At 42.3% G+C, this 23,358-nt stretch overlaps 1 protein-coding gene across 2 annotated transcripts in view; it reads right to left on the reverse strand.

The window, feature by feature from the left end:
* zfhx3b (zinc finger homeobox 3b) overlaps positions 1-23,358 on the reverse strand; it is a 150,696-nt gene that overhangs the window by 13,509 nt on the left and 113,829 nt on the right. Inside the window, exons 6-8 of one of the 2 annotated variants that reach the window (XM_086106942.1) lie at positions 12,084-12,191; positions 2,241-2,374; positions 1,534-1,734 (exon numbers count right to left, since the gene is read on the reverse strand). In XM_086106942.1, the coding sequence (XP_085963068.1) occupies positions 1,534-1,734; positions 2,241-2,374; positions 12,084-12,191 (443 nt within the window). Of the gene's footprint in view, positions 1-1,533; positions 1,735-2,240; positions 2,378-12,083; positions 12,192-23,358 lie in introns of both variants that reach the window. The other variant, XM_086106941.1, reaches the window with a different exon arrangement.

The raw sequence follows: 23,358 nt of genomic DNA on the forward strand, positions 1-23,358 counted from the left end.
TGCATTCGCTAGTTATAAAAATGTGTTGGCTTTAATGTGTCTCCTATTACGGGTCTTCTGTCATGCTACTCTGGAGTGGTTCAGTACATTACAACCTCTATAAAAGAAATAAATATTGCAGTCTACCATACTAATGTGCTTGCCATTTACTTTCAAAATGGGGGGGGGGGGGGGGTGAAGACGACCAGGCCGTAGATAGAGTAATGTTTTACTGTGTGGTTGTCCGGCCCGCTATTGAGCCGTACAAGAACAGAACAAAGATTTGCTCAGTGATTTACAAGAAAACGGGGCAAATAAAATTTTATTCCCCCTTTTGATGAGCATTATTGGAAGCAAGGAGACGGCTTTCATTAGAGAACAATGCAGCAGTACACTGCGGTTGATATAAATCTAACGACAGGCCTCAGTATCCTATCCTTCTGTCTGTTTATGGAAGCAAGCTCACCGATTAATTAATTACTCAATCATCCAGGAGTGGAGCTGGTTGTTCCCACTAAAACTTAATTCTTCATCTTACAGAGAATTTTGGACAGTTTTGAGGGATTTGGGATTTACTAAAATGATTGAAAGCCAACATTGGTAACTTCTGACATCACAAATATTATTCTGGATGAATGGTCAAAAATTCCATCAGACATACTACAATAAGGTGTAGCACATCAAATCCATATTTACGGGAATTAACTTCCTGCATGTGCGATGGCCATACGTTCCTATAATTGCGTCCATTTTGTGTGCTTTCTTGTCCTGCACTGCAGTTATCTTACTTGCCGGGACCTTGGCATCACAGTGTCGATCAACAGTCCACGCAGCCCTGTTTGAATGCCAAATTTTTGTGCTATAGAAAAATGAAACCAAGATAAATCATTTCCCCAAATTTTAGATGACTGACATAATGTGGTTGCACAAGTGTGCACACCCTCATATCTAGGATAGTGTTGAGTTCAGAATTAACCAGTCATATTTCATTCAAACACATGTTGAATGGGAGCCAGCACATGCCTGTCACCATTTAAAGTGCCAAACCCCGTTCAGATGTTCTAGTAGGCTTTCCCTGGTTTTATTTTTATTTTAAATTGTTATTCTAGCAGATGCCAAAGGGGTTTCGTGCCATAATTTGGTGTATAGAACTGGCCACTGGTTTCAGGCCTCAGTTGCAGCTACCATCACGTTTCACGGTACGTATATGGTGTTGCATTTGCGTCACATATACCTTTTGGAATTATGGCCCAAAAAATAAACCTCCGTTTCATTGGACCATTACAAACCAGATTATGGGCTGATGCAACATAGCTTGATGCAGACAAACACAATGCGGCTCATCAACAAAAACCTGGCATTTGAACCGGGGCTGCGGGTGGGGAGCTGACTTTTTATATCCACTGTACTAAATCGTATTCGATTTCCCCTGCCATTGGATGATGACAATAAATCACTTTGAATAGCCAACGCGCAAGCATAACAAATAAGAAATTGCTTGCTTAAAACCACGGAATATCGGAGAACTGGTTCAAGACGAGGTCATTGACTTACTGTGGCGATGAGCTTGTCAACACAGTCTGGTGCGACACTGTGCAGGTGTGTGAGGTGGAACTGCAAGTGGATCTTGTTGTTGAGCATGTCCTGGCACAGCGGGCAGCGTAACATGGGCTGGACAGAGTGCTGTGTCATCACGTGCATTCTGAGACGGTTCAGGTCTGTGTTGGTGAACTTGCAGTAAGGGCACTGGTACATCTGAGTAAAAGTAGATAGAGAAGCAGACGAGAGGGGTGGGGGGGGTGAATTCACGGAGGGTTAATAGGGTGAAATGGCTTTGTGAGAGAAGAGAAGCTGGAGATGAGGAGGGTGGGGTGAGGCGAGCCTTCCCTCAAGCAACCAGATTCCTCTGATCACAGACAAGTGTGTAATAGTGAGAACCACTCACTCTTGGCATCCACTTCAAAGTGCTCTCATCTGTCAAATACCTTATTGATTTTCCACCTTATACACAATTAGCAATGCAACTGTGGCTGAGAGGCTAAAATAATTTTGAGGAGAGTTGAAAAGAAAGTACCGAATAATATGAAAAGGCTTGGCAAGTTGAATACAAAATTCATCCAAAGAAGTTCTCCTTTTTTTAAACTGGAGTTAAAGTTTCAAGCTGATAATGAGGGCTTACTAATTGGAGACCAAAAAGGGCCGGACTTCTATGAAAGCGTATGCATGGCTGCACCTCAAGTTCTGTGATTTGCGGCGCTCACCTGCTCTGCAGCTCGCTTTTCAGCTGCCCGGGGACGTTTTGAGGACAGCGGGCTCTCAGAAGTCTCCGACCGTGACGAGGGCCTTTTGCTTGGGATCGGGGAGTCTGACTGGTGCGGTTCTGAATGGCCGGACACTGCTGAGCAGACACACATGCACAGAGGGATAAAGAGGAGACGTCAGGATGAGTTGAAGGCATGGCAGCACGAGACAGGTCAATCGATATCAGTGAGGGTAAAGAGTTAAAGGGCCGTCTTTCGTAAATGTGCCATATCTACATTTAATGGGAAATGGGCAGTACATCAACACATTTAATTCTTCTTTCATGCTGCTCTTAACGCCAGAGCCAGAGACAACATCATCTACAAATGTTAGTTTACCACGGGGTGCAGTTTTAGGTTTCACCGCACCTCATATTTTCAGTTCACGTGAGTCGCTCAAAGCGAGACAAAGTACATAAACATTGCCCCTTCGATTCACATCCACGTAGGAGCTCTCTTGCTTTGTTCTGAGAAATCCTGCGTGTGTCGTCTTGTTATGGCAATAGTTTAACAGCTTGCAATAAGGAGAACGTCTCTTGTTGCCACGGCGACCCCGAGCCTTTGACTTCAGTGACCTGTAACAGTGGTGGACCAGTCGGACAACCCATCGTGTTGTGTTACTGATGTTACTATTCAGAATTGTGTGTCATAAAACCATAGAACCATTTGCTATTATCTAATGAGATTCTTACCTTAAAAAAATATGAATCTGCTCACCCAAAGCAATAGTTAAATTTGACCAAGCTTATGTGATGTAACATATCTTGCAGCATAAAAGACAACAATGCAAATTCAAAGACTCATCCCACGTTTGAGGAGAAAAGTCTCACACATGAGCAGGTGCTAACACTTTAAAACTCCTCTGCGTAGCAAAGAAAGAGAAAATGGAAGTGGCACAAAGGGAATCATCACACTTAAACGCTCAGTTAAGCTGGAGCTTCCGCAGGACCTGAATTCACTCAGAGCCGGCATGAGGAGCGCCACAAATTCACAGTGGAACATACGGAGCTGCCTTGCTACCCACTAACAAGCCCATAAAGAGTTAAAATTGGCCTGATTTCTACGGTCCCAGAAGGGCAAATTGAGAACAGAGGGCACTGGTAGGGTGGGGTGGTTTGGCAGGGGGTCAGGTTAAGCGGGGCTGACCACGCTCTCGCTCCAGACATTAAAATGTCACCTCCAATCAGGAGCTGATTACCCAGTGGGGAACCTGGCTTTGGACAACACTGCCTGCTAGAGCTCCCAGAGACACTGGGATCAGTCACCAAGGCCCCGTTAGGGTCCAGTCACAGCCAATCCCATTAAACACACATCCACCGAAAAACAGTGTGAATGTTAAACAAAAGGAGGCTCCCATTCCTGACAGTAACCACCCACTCAGTCATGACACTGTCCTCGCCAAATCCCCATCAACACTACTTTGATTCTCTCCACCGTCCTAATCTTATGTGGTCACAGCAAGGCCAGGCACGGGTTGGTTTGTTAGTCAGCATTTTTGGCAGAAACAACAAATTCCTGTGCTGGAGCCCTTGTGAAATGGGATTTCTTGACATTTTCCTGATCAAATTCATCTCAAATTATTTTGAGGATTAATTCCTTTCTCTGTGAATAAAGCATGAAACTTCATGGCAATATTTGGGGACATGAGGTTGGCATCTTGAATGGGTAAAATTTGTTGGGTGCCCATATTCAGTCCAGAAGTTCAATCTTTCAATGGAAGTCTTCAATCTTTTGCAGACACCTGACCACCAAGTGACAATTTGCAATTCCATGTGAATACAAAGTCCACGCTCCTCTTAATAAATATGTCTTCACACTGTTTTAGTGCTGTCTGGATTTGAAAGTGAACACTGGAAGCACAAACAAGTACATCCAGGCAACAAGAATTAGTTCACCAGACAAATGCATCCTCCAAGCCTCATAATTAGGAGAATAAGCAGATTTTTTTTTCCATGTCAATTCGTGTGACTGTTGACAATGAAGGGTGAGAGAGCTTCCCTGAAGGGAAACCTAACTGGCTTTCTATCAGGGTGCGACACAGTGAGTAAGAGAAGCAGGACTGGGGAAGCTTACTCGGTCGGACATAGTGTGTCTGGTCACGGCCAATCGGGGCGCTATAAAATGTGATCAGTTACTTTTCTTTTAGGATTCCTCTCGCTCAACGCCATCACCAGCACCATGACTAACATCCAACTACTCTATGGATCCCGTTCGTCCTTGTCGAGGGCAGGATGAAAATAAATGACCGTCAAAATGGAAAGGGTAACGTGATGAAAACAGCTGGATATCGGTATCCGGGTGGTGTTTCGCACATGTTAGACACGCATATCTACTGTACAATATGAACAGGTGGTCACGACCAATGACCGCAACATTGACACACCAGATAGTGAATTTTGCTACTTACGAGTGTTGACAAGAGGGAGCAGGAAAGAGACTGAGCTTAGTGACACATGCTGCACACGAGTGGTGAGAATATGCCCCGGAAAAAAAAAAAAATGAACTAGCGGCGATCTTGAGTATGTACACCTAGGTTGTTGAGTAGTCATACACGTCTGTAATGCGTGTCCCTGACCTGCATCTTCTTATTGGACACAAAATGACTATTTTTAGTCCTCTTCTGACCCATCGGCGTGTGTTGCACCTTGTTTGAAAGCACAAATATCACAGCCACAATGACGTCAATTGGATGATTATGAATTCATGCCGCTTTTTTTTTTCCATAAACCCGACGCATTTGTGCTGTTGAGTCCCATAAGAAAACTGGATGTTGGGACCTCGCCTCACCTCTCACATGGCTGCAGTGTATTATTTAGGCAGCGTGGTGAGTGTGGAGCACATTGCAAACGTGTCTGGAGGCTCGTGCTTTCAAGATTGTTCCTCTTGAACGGCTGCCGGACAGAAAGCGCGCTGACTGAAAGTTCGGAAACAGGTCATCTCACGCTGAAATCCATCAGGGCAATCACAGCTGCCATCAATCTACTTTGTCCTCTGGGGACAGCACGACTCAAGTGGTAAATAGAGTGGTTGTCCATTGTTGGAAAAGTTGCTTGTTCAACTCCTGTAAGCAGCAGTTACATGGTATCTAGTTGCTACTGCTATACCATCCTCAGTGTGTGAATAAGTTACTCGAATAAAAAGTTGCTGTCACAATACAGAAAATCAAAACGAGGGCATCCTCCATGTAGTTATGTTTTTGTCCACGTAACTACTACATAGGAAGCAAGTGATGACTTAAGCCACATTCTGTAATTATATAAACGCAAATCACGATTTCTTGCACATAATTCCACTTCCCTTGCAACGTGTCTTCTAAAGTATTCTTAGACCTTGAAAGGGCCCAAACTGGGGATATGTAACTAAAATTAAAAACAAGTACAGTTGCAAAGCTTTGCATGAACATGAAAAAAAAAATCTCAGTTTGCTCATCTTGTGTGTTCTGGTAAACGACCTTAGTACACTACATACACAGCAGCCTATGTGAAAAAAAAAAACATGAACGTAGCAATGTCTTTGCTTTATGTCTATTTTACAGCAATTGACTGTGGGTACGTACATATGAGAACTTAAATTGGTTCAGACCCGGACCGCGCTGACTGGTGATACGCGCTCTAAACCTTTCTTGGTCATTAATACTGAGATGAATGAAGCCTCACAATGACACAAGCTCTTCCCTATTCATGATATTCCAACAATACCTAAATGTTCAAAATTTCTACCCATTTATTTTTTTCATCTTCTTGTCTGTGCTGCTGCCCAGACCATTAAAGGGTGTAATTATCGACCGAAAATATCAAATGGAAATGAAGAACGGATATTTAAACAGTTGAATGAAGTCCTTTCCTGTCAGTTCTTTCATTCAAACAAAATGACACACTTAATGGTAAAAGCAAGGGTGACTTATGCATGACTAAGAGTGTGGTCTCGTAGTAGGCGAAATGAACATAATGACATGAATAGTAGCTATTAATTAGCAGGATTGTTTTTCATCAGGCTGACTGGACAACAGGATGACGTGGCGTTCACCTTTACAGGACACACAGCTGGAGCTCGGCCATTAGACGGCCTGCGCTATAACTCGTAAACAGCCAGCTTTCAGGGGCTTGGCTCGCAAACAAGGACAATTTACGGCCTATTATCTTCAAAGACAAAGGGAATTAGAATTTGAAGGATGACAAGCATCCAGAGGATGTGTTATGAATATGTAAACATTTTATTTTGCTTTGTCTCCTGATTTGTCATACAACTTTGACTTTAACTGCAATCACAAAACCAGGCGGCAAAAAAAAAAAATCTCCTCTTGATTCGATAGTAACCGCAAGCAGGTAAACAGCGTCTATTTGTGTGCCGTTACATGCATAACAAAGCCTAATATTTGTCTTATGCTGAATGAGCGCAGAATGCGATGCCTCGGTGGTGCGTCGAGGGGATGCTAATCAGCATCTTCATTATTCTGCCGACGTGCAGCCTCTACACAGCAGCTGACACGTTCCTTCAGAATCCCACCTGGGCATGCAAAGAGCGCCGCGCAAGGTGCAGGAACAGGTGCTGGAGAGGCGTGCATTCAGACTGTCGGCGCTGGTCCACTTTTGAAAGAAAATAGTTGTTGTGGGACTGTGTGAGTTGTCCTGTCGGTGAATAGCTCTCTCGCGCACCAGACAACAATTAAGCACTACCACATTCAGACGTTAGCAATCTATTGAGAAGCATGACAGAGTCTGACACACATTCTGTCCATCTAATTGCATGCTAAATGAAAGCCTTCAAGTAACATTTAAATTGTGCCCTAAAACAGTTCGGTAGACAAACCCTAACATTTAGTTCTGTGTGTGAGCAGCACTGGAAGCCATACTTAAAGTTAGAATGTTTCAGATGCGGGTTACATTAAGAGCATCACCAGCATTGCCGCAAGTGGACACATGTGAGTGCCATGTTTTCAGTTAGTGCTGTCATTTGTTTTTGTCTTGTAAAAACGTCTCAGTGCGTTTTGTACATGAGGCATTTAAAGTCCTCCACATGTGGATGAAATTTCATTCCCTCTTTTTGTTTCTCTGGATACCATATATCCGATGCAAGGAACAATGAAAAATATTCAGACACAAATACACCCATCCATTTGCATTATTGGTATGTTCAGTAAAAAAAAGCGGGCGGAGGTCTTTGAGCATCATCCTCCCACGAAACTCGATTGCATCCTCATACGTTGAACCACTGAAAAATATACTACTGCATTAATGACGTGACTATTCTAGTTCCTTTCCTTGTGTGAGGTGAGAGGGTGTAAGGCAAGCCAACTTACAGTTGTTTCACATCTACATATTTCATAGCTAGCATAAAAAATGACCCCTCACATAAGGTGGTTGAACTGCTGTGGCAGCTCTTATGTTACATCACTGTCGAAAATATCGGTCTTTAGCCAACGGTGCCTTGAGATACAAGAGAGCTGTGTTTTTTTTTTCTTCTTTGATTTCCTAGGGAAATTTGGAGAAATTTGCCAAACACACAGCAGTTCGGCAAGGTGAATACATCTCCAAAAAAACTGTTTAAACGGCAGTCCCAGCTGAGTTGTACTATCAAACTAGAAGTGCAATCAGTGATTGATTAATTGGCAAGTAATCGATTACCAAATTAACCACTAATTATTTTTCAGAATTGATTAACTGATTAAAACATTTAGTTAACATTTGGTGACCAGTGTAACTTTTGTGATAATCAATCTCGCGTTTAACCTTGTTTAATTTAAAGTTGTCCAAACCCAAGCAGATTGATTATCCTCGTGTTGAATCAAAATAAGATGTTTGCAAACACCGGCTTTTACTTTGGAAAACATTTTCTGACATGTTACGGACCAAATTAGTAGCTGAATTGCATTTTACGCACTGCCCGTTTGAAATTATGTCCTGTTTGTGATTAACGTGAGGGGGGGGGGGGGGATCACTTCAATTCTTCGATTAACTGGCAAGATAATTGACCGATTAATCAATCATTAAAATAACCTGTATACAGACCACATCGCAATCCTCACATCAATATACTCATATAATTGTAAAATGACGAATATTGCTGCAGCTGACTGAGTCTGAAGTGACACTGTTTTCCATGTGTGTCTCTGTCTGCATTATACAGCGATGCCAAATGGCCAAGTAGCGCACACCAGAAGGAGCAGCACAATGTCCACTGAATTGAAGCAAAGAAAGAAAAAAAAAACGTTGTCATCCCTTGTGTCATAGCTAACAATGTTTACTTTTGACTGACACCGTCAGAGTAGCATTCATTTATAATGTCCTTCTCACTTTGGCCGTAATATGTGCAAACACCAATCATGCAAGCGGTGCAGTTGTACGTCTCTGCAAACTACAACCACAATAATACGCAAGCATTGTCAACATTGTCAGTAATAAAACTGTCATTATCTTTGTGAAGGCAGAATTCTTTTTTTTATACAGCTATAACAAGAACTCATTAGGAAGTGCAGGCGTACCTAATGAAGTGACCGGTGAGTGTAGCTACTCAGTGCAATGATCACAGAAACCTGCCACATGTCGACTATGTTTGCAGTAGCTGACGTTTACATGTGTCTGCATGTCAACAATGAGTGCATAAAGGCATCATCTTTGCGATAAACACAACTAAATAATGAAGGCGTCTTTCAAAATAAAATGACGCGCAGGAAACATATGCATTTTACAGCCGCTTCTGATGTACTTTTAAATGATTTTAATGAACAGCGAAGAGTCAGAGAACAAGAAAGGGAAAAGGAGATTGACAGTGGCTTTGCGTCTTTCTTCTGTGCCGGCTAATGCCGCCTGTGTGACAGTGACTGTCATTTGTAAAGGAACAATTGTGTCCTGCTCCGGCGGCTACATGACGATGATGAGAAGGAACACTCCAGTAGTTGTAAGGGTGAACTTAGAAGAATAGAAAAAAAAAAATCTCAAGCAGTTGGGTGCCTGAGCACCTTTCAGATAACAAACAGCCTGGCCAAGACATTTATTGGCTATATTGTAACCCGAACAACATCTGTGTGCCGCCTGTGTAAACATCATCAGGCCAAACAAAGCGGTCCTCTGTTTACCGCATCCATCGCCAGCCCGACTTGCCTTTCTGCCATGCTCAAAATCTGCTTTTCTGCACTTGCTTTCAATGACCATTGCGTTCATCAGTCACACACACACACACACACACAGAAAAAAAGTTTCAAGCACAAACAGGGACTCTTCCATTAAAACTACATCTGTCTGCCTTTTGCTGACAACACGGCACCCCATCCTCTCAACCCACCTTTTCCCTGACATCAACACAACCTCAGACCCGGTTCCCTAATGCACATGCTATTTTTAACTAAGTGTTTCTAATAAGCTGCTGGGAAGCTGTAAATTTTTCATATGCAAGCACATATTTCCTTTGTGAAAACACAGAAACACACTTATTTGGTGATTAGCGACTGACAGAGAGGAGGAAAGGAAGCCAATGCGCTTGTATCAAATTGCATGCCTTTCAAAAAAGGAAGAATCCTAATGCGAGGAGTCATCTTCCTGCGCACACCAGGTACGAGTGAATTATTAATCGGCTGGCTCATTTTAATGCTTTTAAAGTGCTTTATTTTGATGTGCTAAAACATACTTTTAGCCATATTCAGTCAGGCATGCATATCATTATTCCTCCCATCAAAGAAGAGTGTCACCCTTTCAAAGAGCACAAACAACTCAGCCTCATTTAAAATAGAAAGTTCCAATATCAAAGACGTTTTACAAAAACCGGGCTTCAAACGCTGATGAAGTTCATTCGTTTCTTTTTGTTATTTTCCGGCACTTTATCAAAAAAAAAAAAAAAAGGATGCAAAAAGGTCTGGATTATTTTCCAGCTCTTAACCTAACGAGTGGAAATCAAAACAGCCGAAAAATTTGACAAGTGAGAGGTATCCAGGCTCGTTCGAGTGTTTGGTGTCACCATCACCAGAACTCTCCCATCTTCAAAACACCACCTACAACAGCACAATTGATTTTATGACACTGACAGAAAAAAAATGTGCTAGACTCTGCCTGGAGCCTATCCCGTCTGACTTCGGGCCGATGGCGGACTACACCCAGTACTGGTCGCCATTCAGCGGCAGTGCAGACATGGAGATGAACAATCATTCACACGCACATTCACACCGTCACTGAGTGGGAACTGTTCCCAGGCTGCTTGCGCACAAGTCAAGCAAGTGTACCATTCCACCGTCGGCAATGCCAGTAATCCATTGCAGCCATTCCACAGGAAAAAAAAAAAAAGAGAAGCCTAACATTTTTATAACTTTTTTAAATAAGGAAAATGTTGTAGTTTTGAAAAACATATAGTAATGACATAATAATAAACAATTTGGGCAATGTGATTATTTGAATTGAGCACTTTCTGCTGTTTGTGCCCTGGCCACCAGGCAGCATAACACATCCATCCATCGATCCATCCATTTTTTTTAATATGCTTATCCTCACGAGGGTTGTGGGTGTGTGGGAACTTATCCCAGCTGTCTTCGAACAGTAGGCGGAGTACACCTTAAACTAGTTGCCAGCCAATCGCAGGGCACACAGGGACAACCAAGCATTCGCAATTACAGTCACACCTAGGGACAATTTAGAGTGTTCCGTTATAACCTGTCATGCATGTTTTTATGAATGTAAGAGGAAACTGGAGTACCCGGAGAAAACGCACACAGGCACGGGGAGAACATGAAAACTCCACACAAGTAGGCCGAAGCCGGAATCGAACATTGCACCTCTGCACCGTGAGGCTGGCATGCTAACCAGTTGACCACCATGCCGCCCATTTGTAGTTATGTTTCAGAAAAAAGGTTTTACCTGTTGCTGAGCCTAACCCTTAATTCATGAACATTACTAAATATATCAGTGGATTACATATTCTTCTTGTTATTATAATTATTACTTTTATTATTATTGTAGAAAAATGAGACAGATTTATAATCGATACACGAAATTCATCTAGACAAGTTTACTTGCATCTCTGATTAAAAGATTTACAAAACCAATGTAATTATTTTGATAAGCAATAAAAGTTTTGAGAACTGTCCAAAAATTCAAGTCCTCAGAATTTCAGCCTCTCAACAGTTAATCAGCAGTAAACGAGACAAATGACTTTTTTTGTTGAATCAAAAGAAATCATTTGCAACATCTTATTTTATGCTGAAAAATAATGACAATTTTGCCTATTTTCTGACATGTTATGGACCAAACCAATCTTAATTCATTTATGTTTAAGATATTTGATATTTGAAATAATGTCCTGGTTTTTGAATGAAAGGATGGAAATGAAAACATCTCTCTTTATTAAAAAAAATCTGATTGACAAAATAATTGACAGATTAACCGACTATTAAGTGTGAAAAAGTTGCAAAAGAATAAAAGTTACATTTTGATTGCCCATTGACAGCTCCCGACAATAAAAGAACACAAACAGCTCTGAAGCACAACTCAAGTCAGCTGGTGTCACTAACCACAAGCCGTCCCACACATAAAACCCTCCTGATGGGATCCTATCGAAGCGAAGTGTGTGATCTTGGATTGTATGTGTGTGTTTTGCGTGAAGGGGGCGGTGCTAAACACACACGTGTTACAACTAGCACTTGTAGTCTGCCCAGATAGAACGAGCTGTGTTCGCAACTGCTCTCACCGTGTTGTTGAAATATGCTTGAGTTAAACAAAAAAGGCCTTATGTGCAGCACTATTCAGGTGCAGGGCCCCCGTGTTGCCCCTCTCGCAGCGCTCCCCCAAGAGTGTGTGTGTATTTTGGAAATATTGGCCTTACCTGTCCCTTTGGTGAGCTCCTTTTCCCCCCCACTTTCTCTGTCTTTGGTTTGGTCCTCCTGGTCTGTGGTGGTCTCACTAGCAGCCTCCACATCCTCACTCAGCTCTCCTGAAGAGGGAGGGAGGATGGGAAATGTAAATCACCAAGCCATCAGAATTGGTGGAAGCACTTAAAGGGACGGCAGCGTTTTGTTTCTATAGGCGCTCGCAACAATTACATTTGCTGACACACGTTTACGAGGCTCGCAAACAAAGAGGACACACTCTGCTTTCTGCTTTCACTATTCTGCCTCAATTGGAAATAGACTGAAGCAGTAAATACAAAAAAAAAAATGTACTCGTATATAGAGTGTGTGGATTTTTTTGTCCAACATAATTTTACTTTGGTGTGAAGCATCCCGTGAGAGAAAAGCCAAAATACATTGAGTTCCCTGCTGCTAACTGCAGATCACCTCCTCCAGCCTATTACACATACAAACACACACACGCACACACACACACACATATATATATATATATATATATATAAAAAAAAAAATCATACGTATGTAAAACTCTCAGGGATGCAACTCATTTTACTTTATTTCAAGTCAAAGGCAGAAATCCCCCCTGCAGCCATCTTACAAGCTTCCACTCGATATATCAGACCATTTAGTTTGCGTTGAAGTCCAAACAATGGATATGCAATCATGATGTTTGGAAGTAACACACAAAGGGAAAAGACAGCGAAAACAGATGATAGTAAGACCATCAATCACTTTTATTTCCCTCCAGTGGCCCTTGAACATACCCCTTGCCTATAAAGTTAGTTTGAAAGTAGCGGGACCCTGCATGCAACTGCAACAGTAAACTAGGCCGTGTGGTCAATAGGCCTTATCAGTTATTACACAAGTCAGCTAATTCTCAGCAAATGTACTTAAATGCTCTTTAGAAAATGCTTTCATGCTCAGGTCCCGACACTACGAGCTATTGACGTATTGACGACGTTACAAGAGCCATACTGAAATATCCTGTTCAAGTATTCAGCCCCGCAGCCATCACATGGCCAACCCGATTCAGCTCGCCACATGGCTACCCGCAGCAAAAAACACTTTTATGATAGATTATCCCGGATGCTCGCTGTTTATCCCCTTCGCGGTCAAATGCTACGCGCACACGTGAAGAGTTGACCGTGTCATGAATGCTTTGCAACACATACACATGTAGATTGTAAACACATGTTACATTGTAACACATTGTAAACACGTGTTAATTGTGATTTAAAAAAAAAATAGCACATGAAACAATTGGTCTGTACGATAGCTTTCCTTCCTCCTGTGATAAACCGCTACATGATGAGTGGATGAATGAGCTTGTTTGGCTTGTATGTCAGAATCAGGAACACCCTTCTTAAAAGTCATCGGGCCATTTGTCCGAAAATACTGTCATATCATATTGATGGATAGATACTGAGAGAGAGAGAGAGACCTAAAAAGTAAATTTCCCATTTTCTTCAAAGGACCCAAACCCAAAATACAAACTAAAATAAAATGTAAGAACAAAAAAACAAAACACTACCCTTTTTAAATACTTCCATTCATCCATCCATTTTCTGATCCGCTTGATCCTCACAAGGGTCGCGGGGCATGCTTGAGCCTATCCCAGCCGTCTTCGGGCAGTGGGCGGGGGACACACTGAACCAGTTGCCAGCGAATCGCAGGGCACACAGAGACGAACAACCATCCACACTCACACCCACACCTAGGGACAATTTAGAGTCTTCAATCAGACGGCCATGCATGTTTTTGAAATGTGGGATGAAACCGGAGTACCCAGAGAAAACCCACGCGAGCACGGGGAGAACATGCAAACTCCACACAGGGAGGCCGAAGCAAGAATCGAACCCTGTACTTCTGCACTGTGAGGTCGGCGTGCTGAACAGTGGCCCATCGGGCTGCCCCTTTTTAAATACTGTATAATCACAAAGAACAACAATAAAGACGGAAATCTGTTTTGGGGCTTCAGACTTACAGTGTGTGCAAAAAGAAATATTGGTAAGTGAATACAAACACAGGCTAAATAAACAAATATCAATGAACATTGTTAAGTTAACAAAATTCACACAGCTAACAGAGCACTTGCTGTATCATTCTGAAAGACAAAATGTACAACTTCCAGTAGCCAAGTTGCTAATTAAACAACTTTTTTCCACTAAACTTCATGTCATCAGAATCATTTGTCGCCCCTTTGCAGGCACGCCCTCAGAAAAGCACTTGTGAGAAATAATTTAGCGGAAAGAAAACACTAAATATTATCGCTTAGAACTTTTATTCGTAGTGACACAAGTGCACGACAAATCACTGGAACCTGTTATATCATGCCTTCTGTTTCTGATTGGTTGTTTTCCTTGGTTTCTTGCATATCAAACTTTTTTTTATTGTGTATTACTCTCAAATCCTAATAACTGATTCAAGAAATATGCTTGTGTTTTTTTTCAGAAACTGTTTCTCGAAACAGTACTTTTCCATTCTACATCATACAATGTCTCTGTTATGTTTCCAAAGCAAACCACAAAATCCATCCGGTGAAGCTCATCCCCAGCCGGTGAGGCATATTTTAAATATTCCTTCACAACAGGACATTGTCAATTTTACCGGAATTAGAATATTGCGCAGCTGCACGGGTGCTCAGATTACAAAAATAATCCATAGGTACATTTAAAGGGGGCGGAAGGGGGTCGGGGGGGGGGGGGGGGGCACTGTGTCTTTTTTTTTTTCAGAGTGATACTTGTAGTGGGACTAATTCTCCACCCACATTATTATACACTTTGCACACCATCTGATGTGCTTTAACATTGCAATGATATAGATACTTCCTTTTCAATTTCCTGCACATAATGCTCACGTGATACATGCTACCACTTGGTTTTAATACATATACATGCATATAAATCTTTCAAGAGTTATTAATACTCAATTCTAATTGATACAATGTTAATTATCTTGTGTTTATTATAGTGGTGTGGAAAATAACTGCATCTCACTCTTATTTAGCCACATTAGTCCCAATATGACAACCATTTCTCATATCACGCAGGACGGTTCTACAAGACTGTAGACTAAAACACAACTGTTTGTTTTGTTGATACTTAATATCTCTCTATTACCTGTGTAAAGGCAGATTTTTTACACAACGATCTTGGTCCACACAACCAGAGCGACATCCATTATTATTACTTAAAAAATAAAAAAAAAATTCAGTAGCAGCATTATGTATATATTTAAGTGGAAAACTAATTTACAAATGCCTCAACTCCAGTGGAAAAAAAGATGATTAAAGCCATGCAAACCATAATTAATGAAAGGTCAAAAGTGGCCTCAAGAGTAAAAAAAATGCAGTCCGAGAACAAATCAAACAGCAACACTCAAAGCTATGGCAGTGGGCCATTTGGAGCCCAAATTTGGCATATGCAAAGACCAATAGCCTAAAGGTTGTCTTGTAATTAATTGTCTTCATTAACCATCCTAATACAACGATAGGAAGCACTTCCATTAATCTAATCATGCAGGCTGAATAAACTCATGGCTGACACACAGATTACACTCATTTGTTCCAAGCAGACGAGGATCAGATTTGCTCTGCCACTCACTCAATGGGGACAGTCCACACAAACACACACACACACACACACACACACACACACACACACACACACACACACACACACACACACACACACACCCTCCAGACATCCAGCAGCTTCCCTTGCTCTTGTGTGCGTGACGGCGGTGAGTGCAGGGGCTGAATCAGGCCCATAGGTGTCACTCTATACAAGCCGGGAGAACACACAAATGAGGTGCAAGGGGGGGGGGGGGGGGGGAGCAGTAAAAGAGAGAGTGAAGAGAGAGAGAGAGAGAGCGACAGAGGGAGAAAGAGAGAGGGGAGGGAAGAAAAAAAACAGACGAAATGTTTGGTGATGACAAAAGCAGATGCTATGCAAAGGACGTCCGGTGAAGATGAGACTGAAACAAAAAAAAACAAAAAAACAAAAAACAATATTACCTTCATGATGAGCGGGAACAGCCTTGGTTTCCCCCACCCACACACACACAAGAGCAGTGATTACACTGACGCTAATCAGACTGACAAGCACAAACGTCCCTAATAAATAATTGATGGTAACCACTGCACTTTCCAGTATTCCTTCCCAGACTGTGGAGAAGAAGAGCAGCACGTAATAATAGTCAGTCTAAATATCTTTCACTAGGTCAGGCTCCTCCCTCCATGCTCTCGGCCTCGGCAGATGACACGGCCGTGATGCCGGCTGACTTTCTTGACAGAGCAAAGAAGCACGGTCCTACCCTAGAAGGGCTGTGGCGCTTTCTAAAAACACTCCGCATGCTAAGCTGCATTTACAAAAGCGGCCCTGTTAGTTGCGTCTCATTACAATCACCGAGGCTGCGATCCTTTTAACCTCACTGCTGTCTAACTCAGAGGTGAGCCTCCACTGCTTTATCCAGACCTCGACAGCTTCCTTTTTTTTTCCCTTTTTGCACTGCACGTCGGATCAAAAGTGATCTTATTTCACAGTTCATAGACCCTCTCTCTCTCTCTCTCGTTTTTTAAAATCCTCCCTACGCATCCCCCAATCTCTCCATGATGCCTTGCAACCCTTTCCTCGTATCAAAGTTGTCCTGACTCCGGACAAGACGGTGCAAAATGGAAGTGACAGGAGGGGCAGCGCAGGACAATGAGACACAGGCGCCATGCTGAGGGCTTTCATGCACTGCCTTGTCTCAGCACCTCTGCACCCGACATATGCAACATGACCACCGCTCCCAACACGCTTACATCCCCTCTGAAAAGTTCCGTCGTTGTTAAAATTATAATATTATAGGACAAAGTATGGCCACATTTAAAAGAGCTCATATCGACCGTCATTTAAAAAAAATAAAATAAAAATCTTACACAATGGACAAATGTTTTGTAATGACACAGCCCTTAAACAGCCAGTCAGGGGAGAACTTCATACGTCATCACCAAATTGTTTCTGGACAACTATGTTTGGGGATGGCCGCTTTTCTGGTCCCGAGGGGAAGAACCTGTTAGACCTGACCTCGAGTGATCTAGAGCAGAGATGCTGAGTCAGGACACACGTCACAGAGGCCATCCAGCATCTTGCCAGACAGCTCCAGCTTTTCACCTCCTGTAGGTGTCCCAGTATGTTTGGCCACAAAGGGTAAATTGAGCTATGCAATGTTGAAGCAAAGGAAAAAAACAAAAACAAAACAAAGAAGTCTGATATGTGGATCCTCGTCACTCCTTGTCTCCCACACAGTTTTCACAGAAAGTAAAGAAGCTACCTCAGTGCTGCTGGTCAATGTTACGTGTTAAATTCCTGACCTGTCTATTGGGGGGGGGGGGGGGGGCACAGCGTAGGCACGCAAGCAGGCAGGCATCTCTCTCACTCGCTGCTGGCCTTGCTGTGACCTCAGGATCTAAATGTGAATGAATACTTTGTGTCTCCATGGGGCCGAGGGCGAGCGTAAGGAAGGGAAGGAGGAGCCTTGCAAAATGGAGGACGATGTGAGAGTTAGGGAAGCTAATAACTAAAACAACTTTAAAGGGCAAGTTAATCACAAACAGAAGCCGTAGCTCACACCAACCCCAACGCCCCCCGCCCTCTGCTCATCACACATGAGCCCAACAAGTCTTCTCCCCAAAGCTCATCATGTTCATCCACCTTCACTTGATTTGAGCAACTATAAGCGGCTTTTTGCATGGTGTCGACTGAAAATGACATGACATAACATGACGGCTCACCTGTTTTCTGAAGCTGAGCCATGTTTGGTTGTTACGTGAGCCCCGAGCAACAGTGCGGTCAGTTTCAGAATGTGGCAAATGGTCTGCCCCCGAGATGGCTAAAAATGGGGGGGGATTTTGTTACTTAACTCATATCCCACACACAAAATATTAATCAGAAGGCCGTGTTTGGACTAGTGGAGGCATAGAGAACATTTGGTAAAGACCATTTTGGAGATTACTTCCCTTTAGGGATCCTTGGGAAACTGCTGCTTGTTAAGTGATTTGAGTTCACTGCCACTGTGCTTGAAGCTCATTTTTTGTAGCAAATAGTCAAATAAATAAATACATAATCGTCAAATGATGGCTTGCATTTTGAAAAAAAACTCGCAATTTTGTAACTTGTATCTCAAGGGACCACCGTTCTTCTTCAAATGAAGAGCTGTTATTTAGCACCAGGCAAGATAAATTTGATATTTTCCCCTAAAGTGGTGTGCCTCTCTTGGGAAATATCGCTAATTAGAAATAGTTCATGATAATGGCATGTTTAGATACATTACCCCCCCCCCCCCAAAAGTGAGTAGCGCTCTACTTCTCTTTGTGTTGAGTGATGAAGGAGAGAAGGATCTAGGTTAATGTGGCTGCACAGGGAGTGCACATTCAGGGACTGCTCACTCTTCTGCCTCGCCACTCGCGCGCGCACACACACACACACACGGCTGTGAAATCCTTCAATGTCCGCTCACTAACAAATATTATGTCCACAAAGGGGGATGCCGCCTGTACTTTTGCCTGCTGTAAGATGTGGGACTAAAAGCCTGCATGGGGGCAAAAGCATCACTGGCCACTGTGCTTCCATCTACTCTGCCCGAGGGACAATGTCCCGCACAAAGGGTCATTCTGGCTGTGTGCCACCCCTCCCATGCATGTTTGTGGTCGTTCTCTTCTGCCTCCTCTTAAATCACCGTCCTTTTATGAATGCATCCTTCCCTCTCTCTCTCTCTCTCTCTCGCTCTCTCTCTCTCTCTCTCCTGTTCACACTACAATGCCTTCACCTATTTGCAGCCATTCAATAGGACCTTACAGAATTGGAGGGGTGGGGGTGAATGAGGAGGGCTGAAGGGGTGTCTGGGAAAAGAAAAAAAAGCCACTGTCATGAAGGGCAATCACATCAAGTCTGAAATATTCACCAGTGGCTTGGAAAATGCGATGGTACAGTTATGACAGGCGAACAGGCCACTCTCGCCCCCCCCAGCCCCATCACCACCACCACCACCACACATACACCCACACCCTCTCCATTCAGGGCAGAGGGACAGTGGACACTGTGAATATGTATTGCCCAGAAAATGTATTGATTTTTCATTTGGCAACAACCAAAAAAAAAAAGGGGACACACTCATGCACAAAAATCACATAACCTGAAACTGTCACAACTCTTTTGTTCAAATCTCATCTCTCCTGATGTTTGGCTTTTGCCACAAACTCCCTTTAATTACCAGGTACAGCCCGCTTCAGAGGCTCCCCTCCACAGAGACACAGCCACATACAGCCTGCTGGGCTTAACAAGACAGCCCACATCTATTATATATGACATACACCCAGCAGCTTTTGTCTCATATCTAACTAATAAGCGCACCGAATATGACTATACCCACTGTTTGTTTTGCTATTATACACAAGGCATACCTGCTTACGCGGGAGGAAAACTTGACAATTAAAAGTACAGACTGCTGCGTGAAGAGTAACACTTTTAAGATTCTGTACTGTGATCATTGTTCAAAGAGAAACGATGAGAGCTGCAACTAACAATTATTTTAATAATCAATTCATCTGTCCAGCCTTTCTTTTGAAATTAATCAATACATTGGAAACATTTTTTTAAAAATCATGTTTTTAACTTTCCTCCCTTTTTCAAAAAACAGTACCTTGTTTCAATATGCAGCATAACATTATTTGGTAGTGCATAAAATGCACAAATATAATTGGATTATGATTCAGTTCACAGTTTCCCATCCGAAGTTATCTAAAATCTTGATCATTGCTTCGCAAAGCAGGTGTTTGCTAATGTCTCCTTTCGATGAAACACAAAGATAATCAGTCTGCTTTCATGGATTATGAAAGGAATCAGATGAGATTTACTGTGGAGAGAATGACATTTGGACAATTTAAAATTCTTTAACTGATTAAAATACTATCAAAAGAAAGGTCGATTAATTTGGTAATCGTTAGTTGTCGATTAATCGATTAACTATTGCACAAACAACATACAGTATAATAACTACAGACAATTACCAATTGAAGACTCAAAATTATCCACACGAGTGAGTGTGAATTGTTGTTTACCTATATGTGCAATTGACCGGCAACTAATCGAGCCTCTGTGGAATTTCCAAATCCAACCCCATGTTTTGGTGGAACTCCTGTCCTCGCATTCGGGTATTTCAAAAACTTTTCAAGAATTCTCACTTTTGAAGGAAGTACCATTTTGAGTTCAATCTGCTTTTCTCAAACATTTCTACTTAACTCCTACCATTGATATTGCAAAGTCCGCAAACATGTACGCATGTGTCCATTAACAGGTGTTGATCTGTTTATCTCGACTTTTAGGCACCGCAAACCAATAGAGAGGACTGCACTGACTGAAAAAGATCTCTGCCTGTCGATTTATTGAATGCATTTGCATATCTTTGTAGTACATCCATCTGCCCGTGGACTGTTGTGTGGAGGTATTAGCGGAGAAAATCAATGTTGCCATGGCGGGGTGTTTGTAAGCACCCAACTGGACGCGTGTTAGGTGTCCGCCTGGCAGCTCTCACGTTGAGCTGATTAGCATACTGGGCAAGTCATTCAGTGTTTGTAAACTCGAAGTAAATACACAAGTTTCTTAGTATGCCCGTCCATAGTGGACTGCTCTGGTCATCCCGCCTGCCTATTGCGCAGCCGTGGGCTCGACGGGCTGTTTGGTTATGAGAGCGTGCGCTGAGATAAAAGAGACTCGGCTGAGTTATGAATATCAATTTTGCTAATCAATTTAATTTCAAATATAGGGCGTCATTGATGTGTGTTTGCTCTGCAAACTTTAGCGAGTTGCTACTTGTAGAGATTTCCAATGGTACAAGTGGAGGATGGGAATTCAACTTTTTACCTTAGCTCAGGAGCATTTTGACCACTATTTGTTTATTAGGAGAGAAATGAGAAGGAATAATTACAGCTGCGGTTGTACAAGAAGTATCATCTGGGCCGCAATGAAAAGAACAAAAATATCAGAGGAACATGGGATGAAAAAAAGTCATCATATCATGAGAACTACAAGAATAAAATAGTAATAAAACATGAGAATGTCAAAAAATCCTCCACAAAATCATTTTTTGTCCGATAAAATGCCAACTTTATTTTCTTTCAAAGGTTTTACTGAACTTTAAAATTTGTACTTTTCCACTGTGGTCCTGACATAGTACAGTGGTGTCTTGATTTAGGAGTGATACCCAACATCATCTTTCCCGAGTGAAATGAAAATATAATAAATCTATTCCACCCCCTGCAAATTGTTTGTGATGTGTTATGATAAGAACGATACAAATCTAGAACAATGTAATTTATCTATAGAATGCAGACAACTATTTATTTATTTATTTTTTGCTCAAACTCAATGAACAATGTGCTGCTCCTTCTGTTGTGCATACCTTGGCCACCTGAGGGCAATAAAAAACAGACATTGAAATACTATACATGGAGACAGTCTCAGCTCTTCCGTACAACAGTAATCATTCTCCGCAGAGAATAAAGAGTATATGCACATATGTATAAAATGTGAGTATTGTGATATTTTACACCTACATGTGTTGCTCCACCGTTTTGTGTTCAAATATCCATGGATCATTCGCCAGTCTAGGGCGTTTCCCGTTATGGATTAATATTAAGCAATCTGACGTCAAAGCAAAGGTCTGCATAATTCTCTTTGTATTGTTTAATTTGACAGGAACTTCAACAAGGGGAGGCAATAACCGCCTGAACCTTCCTTTTTGAAGATACTATCTGCCAAACTTCTGCTAGTTGTGACCTTTTAGATCGCAAGTTAGATGTCCGGACATCTGCAAATGTTTTGAAAAACTCAGTTGTCTCGCCCGTATCTCAACGCACCACACTCCTTCTTTGGTGGATACAAGTGCAGACGTAGGAGATATATATACACACACACACAGTATATTGTAGGCAAATATAGGAAATGGGTGTCTATGAAGGCGTAGGGTTGAGTGTTCCCAATTAGGATTGTTCGGCCTTGGTGGAGGTCTGTGCCATATTCATTACGTCGCACAAGGGGGCATATAATGGATATACAGTACATTTTTCTCCAGGAGACTGGAGTGGATAAACCGGGCAACCTTTCTTCTAACAAGCACCCTTGCTGGTTGCTCATAGCTAATTGCTAAAGAAATCCAATGATTACACTGCACAGGCACTTAAACTATCCACGAGAGTGCTCGCACTTACTGAAAAAAGCTCTCCCCACCTCTATCCATTTCTAATACAAATCAAACACGCGGGGCTTTCTTTCACCATTTGTCTTTCTTTCGGTTCCTCTTTGCATAGCCCATCCATTACTTTCACATGAAATATGAAAAGGCAATATCCTCCCTGTGTTTGTACTGAAGCGTAATGCAATTGTGTTGTCATTTATAAGAAATAATCGCAAACCTCTCTTTCATTTTCCAGTTCAAATAACCATGAAAAATTAGCCTTCAATGTCAGGAAGGACAACAAAGGGATGCACACAGACTATTGCTTCACCACTGCGCTTGACATTTCTCCTTAATAGGAAACCGGCTGGTTGTTCCTATCTTGCCTTTTCAATCTAACCTCTCCCCCCCCCTCCCCCCTTTTTTTGAACCCAATTAAAAATCTCTGTACTCGGATCTTTGTAAATGTTTCCTTCATTCTTTATTCATTGTGGAGGGTCTGGAGGTTAGGGAGGATATGGAGTGGATTACAATACTCTGGCCCTGCTCATTAGCACCCTTGCCATAGTCCGCTAATGGCCACTGTCGGAGCGAGACGTCGCCAGACGAACGCTACAAGCCCTCGGTCGTTGTGACTACCGTCCAGCAGCCTGACGGATAAATAATTCAAAAGGTACCAGACGCCCCGGTTCCCCCCAAAACACACGCTGAAGAGCCAGCTTGCGCAGGCCTCCATCGCTGATTGGCATTTAGTCCTCACACATGATGTACAGCCAGATGTCAGGACAGACAATTAGACTTTGTAGTAGTCACAGGATGTTTTTCATTGGCAGCGATCTTGAGTTTTAGTGTGCGCAGCAAAGTCATGGTAATTGCTAAATCTGCAGCTGTCATTAAAGGCTTAAAAGGCTGCTTGTGTCCCACTGTAATTATGTACAAAATAACCAAATTTGCAGTGCAATTAGGTGATGTAATTATGTTTTTGGCCAAAGTACGGTGAGAATGAAGACAACCCAAATATCACTGGAATGTAGT

Source organism: Hippocampus guttulatus, chromosome 3 (genome assembly GCF_054856545.1).
Source record: "Hippocampus guttulatus isolate MCC_2025c chromosome 3, RoL_Hgut_1.0, whole genome shotgun sequence".
NCBI lineage: Eukaryota > Metazoa > Chordata > Actinopteri > Syngnathiformes > Syngnathidae > Hippocampus > Hippocampus guttulatus.